Genomic DNA, 2024 nt, shown 5'->3' with positions numbered 1-2024 from the left:
GAATCACGACAAGTTCTACCACTACAGAATATCCATAGACTTTACTGGCACAATCAATCTCAAACTATCAAGAAATGGCCTTCAGATAGATGACTACATACCACCTCAGCACAGGTTGGATTATTAACTATAAAGTTATTGATATTATTAATCAATATGTATATAATTACAGGCAAGTTCTGGTGGTCATTTTTCCAGAGGATGAGCAAAATGTGATCCACAGGTATCAGTATAGCATCAAGTCTCAGCCATGTATGCACAATCCTAATGGAGAATGGGGATCATTCATGAGTCCTCCATTGACTGATGTTAACAGAGAGCTGCATTCACCTAGACATCTTGTGTAGTTTAACTGTTATAAAAAGAAGCAGTACCACTATTTTATGATTTTATTGCATAAAGATTCTACCTGATTAATTTTGATATGTGAAACTTATTTTTGATTGTTAAAGTTCTCATTCACTATATATTTGTATTCACGGCCAATGAATCAAATTGCAGTGATTATTCATAATCAACATTTGTTTTTTTTGAGCCTCGCCCAAGCTTGTTTCTTAATTCTCATCTTTATATTAAAATGTAAGTAAATCCTTAATAATAATTAAGTTATTATATTATCTGAATGAATCTCATTAGGTCAAGCGAGTCTAGTGACAATAATGTGAAGCAAGAGGTAATGTCACTATCATGTATTTGCATGCATCATGCATGAAGTATAATCTATTCATGTTGTATATAGCGAATGATTGAATACATTCAAAACCAAGAAGATGAGAAAAGGCACTTATTAGAAAAGGGTGGTAAGCCTTAAATCAGATCATTAAGTCTATTTACTTTTAATTATGTGCATGCAGTAACTCTGAATCAAAAAGCTGCAGGCACTTTTGAGAAAAGAAGATATATCATAAAGAGGAAAAGGTGGTATCAGAAGGTAAAGAAATAATTACAGAACTGATGTGTCATTTTTGTTCTTTTATGTAGTGTTGCATTGTATTATAACATAATAGCAAAAATAATCAAAACATTATATAGCAGAACACTTTTTCAAGCTGTATGATGCTTTAAGAGCTATGAATCATGTGATTTAAATATTTTTTCTATGAACTTTAAAAAAACAATTCTCTATAAAACAGAAACAGCTAAAAATAATCTCTGAAACTAAAACTATTATATCTACAGGCCTATCAAGTTTATGATAATAATTAATTATAATGTTCCGTATCCAAAATCAGTTGAAGATGGTGATGCTTCTTTTAGCGAGTACAAACTGAGCAGGTTATAGCAATATTGGGATGATAAGGACCACAAGGGATTCCCCTGTTGCAAACTGGTGTCACAAAGTACAGCAGTGCACCATTTGTATCACGATTGCTGTTAGGAATCTTCTCTCCAGCTTCATCGATGCATTCAAAGACTGCATTTCTCTGATGGTTTTTATATTCTGCCATGATGTAACCTCTGTATTCCTGGGTCCATGAGTCTGGGCAGGTGATCCTACCAGGCAACTGCAGTTTAGTGGATTTGTCAGGAACATAACACACGGCACAAGGGACGTTGTAATCATGATTATGCCAGATCCTGTTGTGTGATTGATACTCTGATCCATAAATGAACGAAAGGTGTCCAGGGTTTTGAGTGCTGAGATGTCCCACGCCAGTGGTTGGCATACACAAGAGGTTTGCTCCTCCTCCACGTTCATGATGTCCACTGCCTCCAGCGTATCCAGCATAGACTAGTTCTGCTCCCCTGCGACAATGTGTCCTTCCCCAACGAGTGTACACCACACCACTCCCACTGTCAGGGGAGAGAGTGATGGCAAGCTTCTTTCCTTGCCCTATTTTTAGCTGAAGGCATTGCTCTGCAACTAAAAATCACTATTTAAGACACTTAATAGAATAATAGTATCATCCTTATGTTATGGAGCATATAAATTAAAGTGAGTCATACCTTCTTTGTCTCCATCAGCCCGAGTTGCTTCTGCTTTCAGATCAACATCTATAAGTTATTTTGAAATCATTCATGAG

At 35.8% G+C, this 2024-nt stretch overlaps 1 protein-coding gene across 1 annotated transcript; it reads right to left on the bottom strand.

The window, feature by feature from the left end:
* Window positions 1–1080: 1080 nt before the first annotated feature.
* Window positions 1081–1995, bottom strand: LOC100641660 (short-chain collagen C4-like). Its single transcript, XM_003391683.2, has 2 exons — window positions 1948–1995; window positions 1081–1864 (listed from the first exon to the last, which is right to left on the bottom strand). The coding sequence occupies exon 2, from the start codon at window positions 1665–1667 to the stop codon at window positions 1254–1256; it is 414 nt and encodes a 137-aa protein (XP_003391731.2). The 5' UTR covers window positions 1668–1864; window positions 1948–1995; the 3' UTR covers window positions 1081–1253.
* Window positions 1996–2024: the final 29 nt, after the last annotated feature.

The sequence above is a fragment of the Amphimedon queenslandica genome, unplaced genomic scaffold (genome assembly GCF_000090795.2).
Source record: "Amphimedon queenslandica unplaced genomic scaffold, v1.1 AMPQUscaffold_7141_Cont20905, whole genome shotgun sequence".
Taxonomy (NCBI): Eukaryota; Metazoa; Porifera; class Demospongiae; order Haplosclerida; family Niphatidae; genus Amphimedon; species Amphimedon queenslandica.
The sequence above is the reverse complement of the archived record's forward strand: the minus strand, read 5'-3'. Positions and strand labels throughout refer to the sequence as shown.

Excerpts from the sequence above, each read along its gene's own strand:
- LOC100641660 (XM_003391683.2), bottom strand. The coding sequence starts at position 1,667 with ATGCCAACCACTGGCGTGGGACATCTCAGCACTCAAAACCCTGGACAC.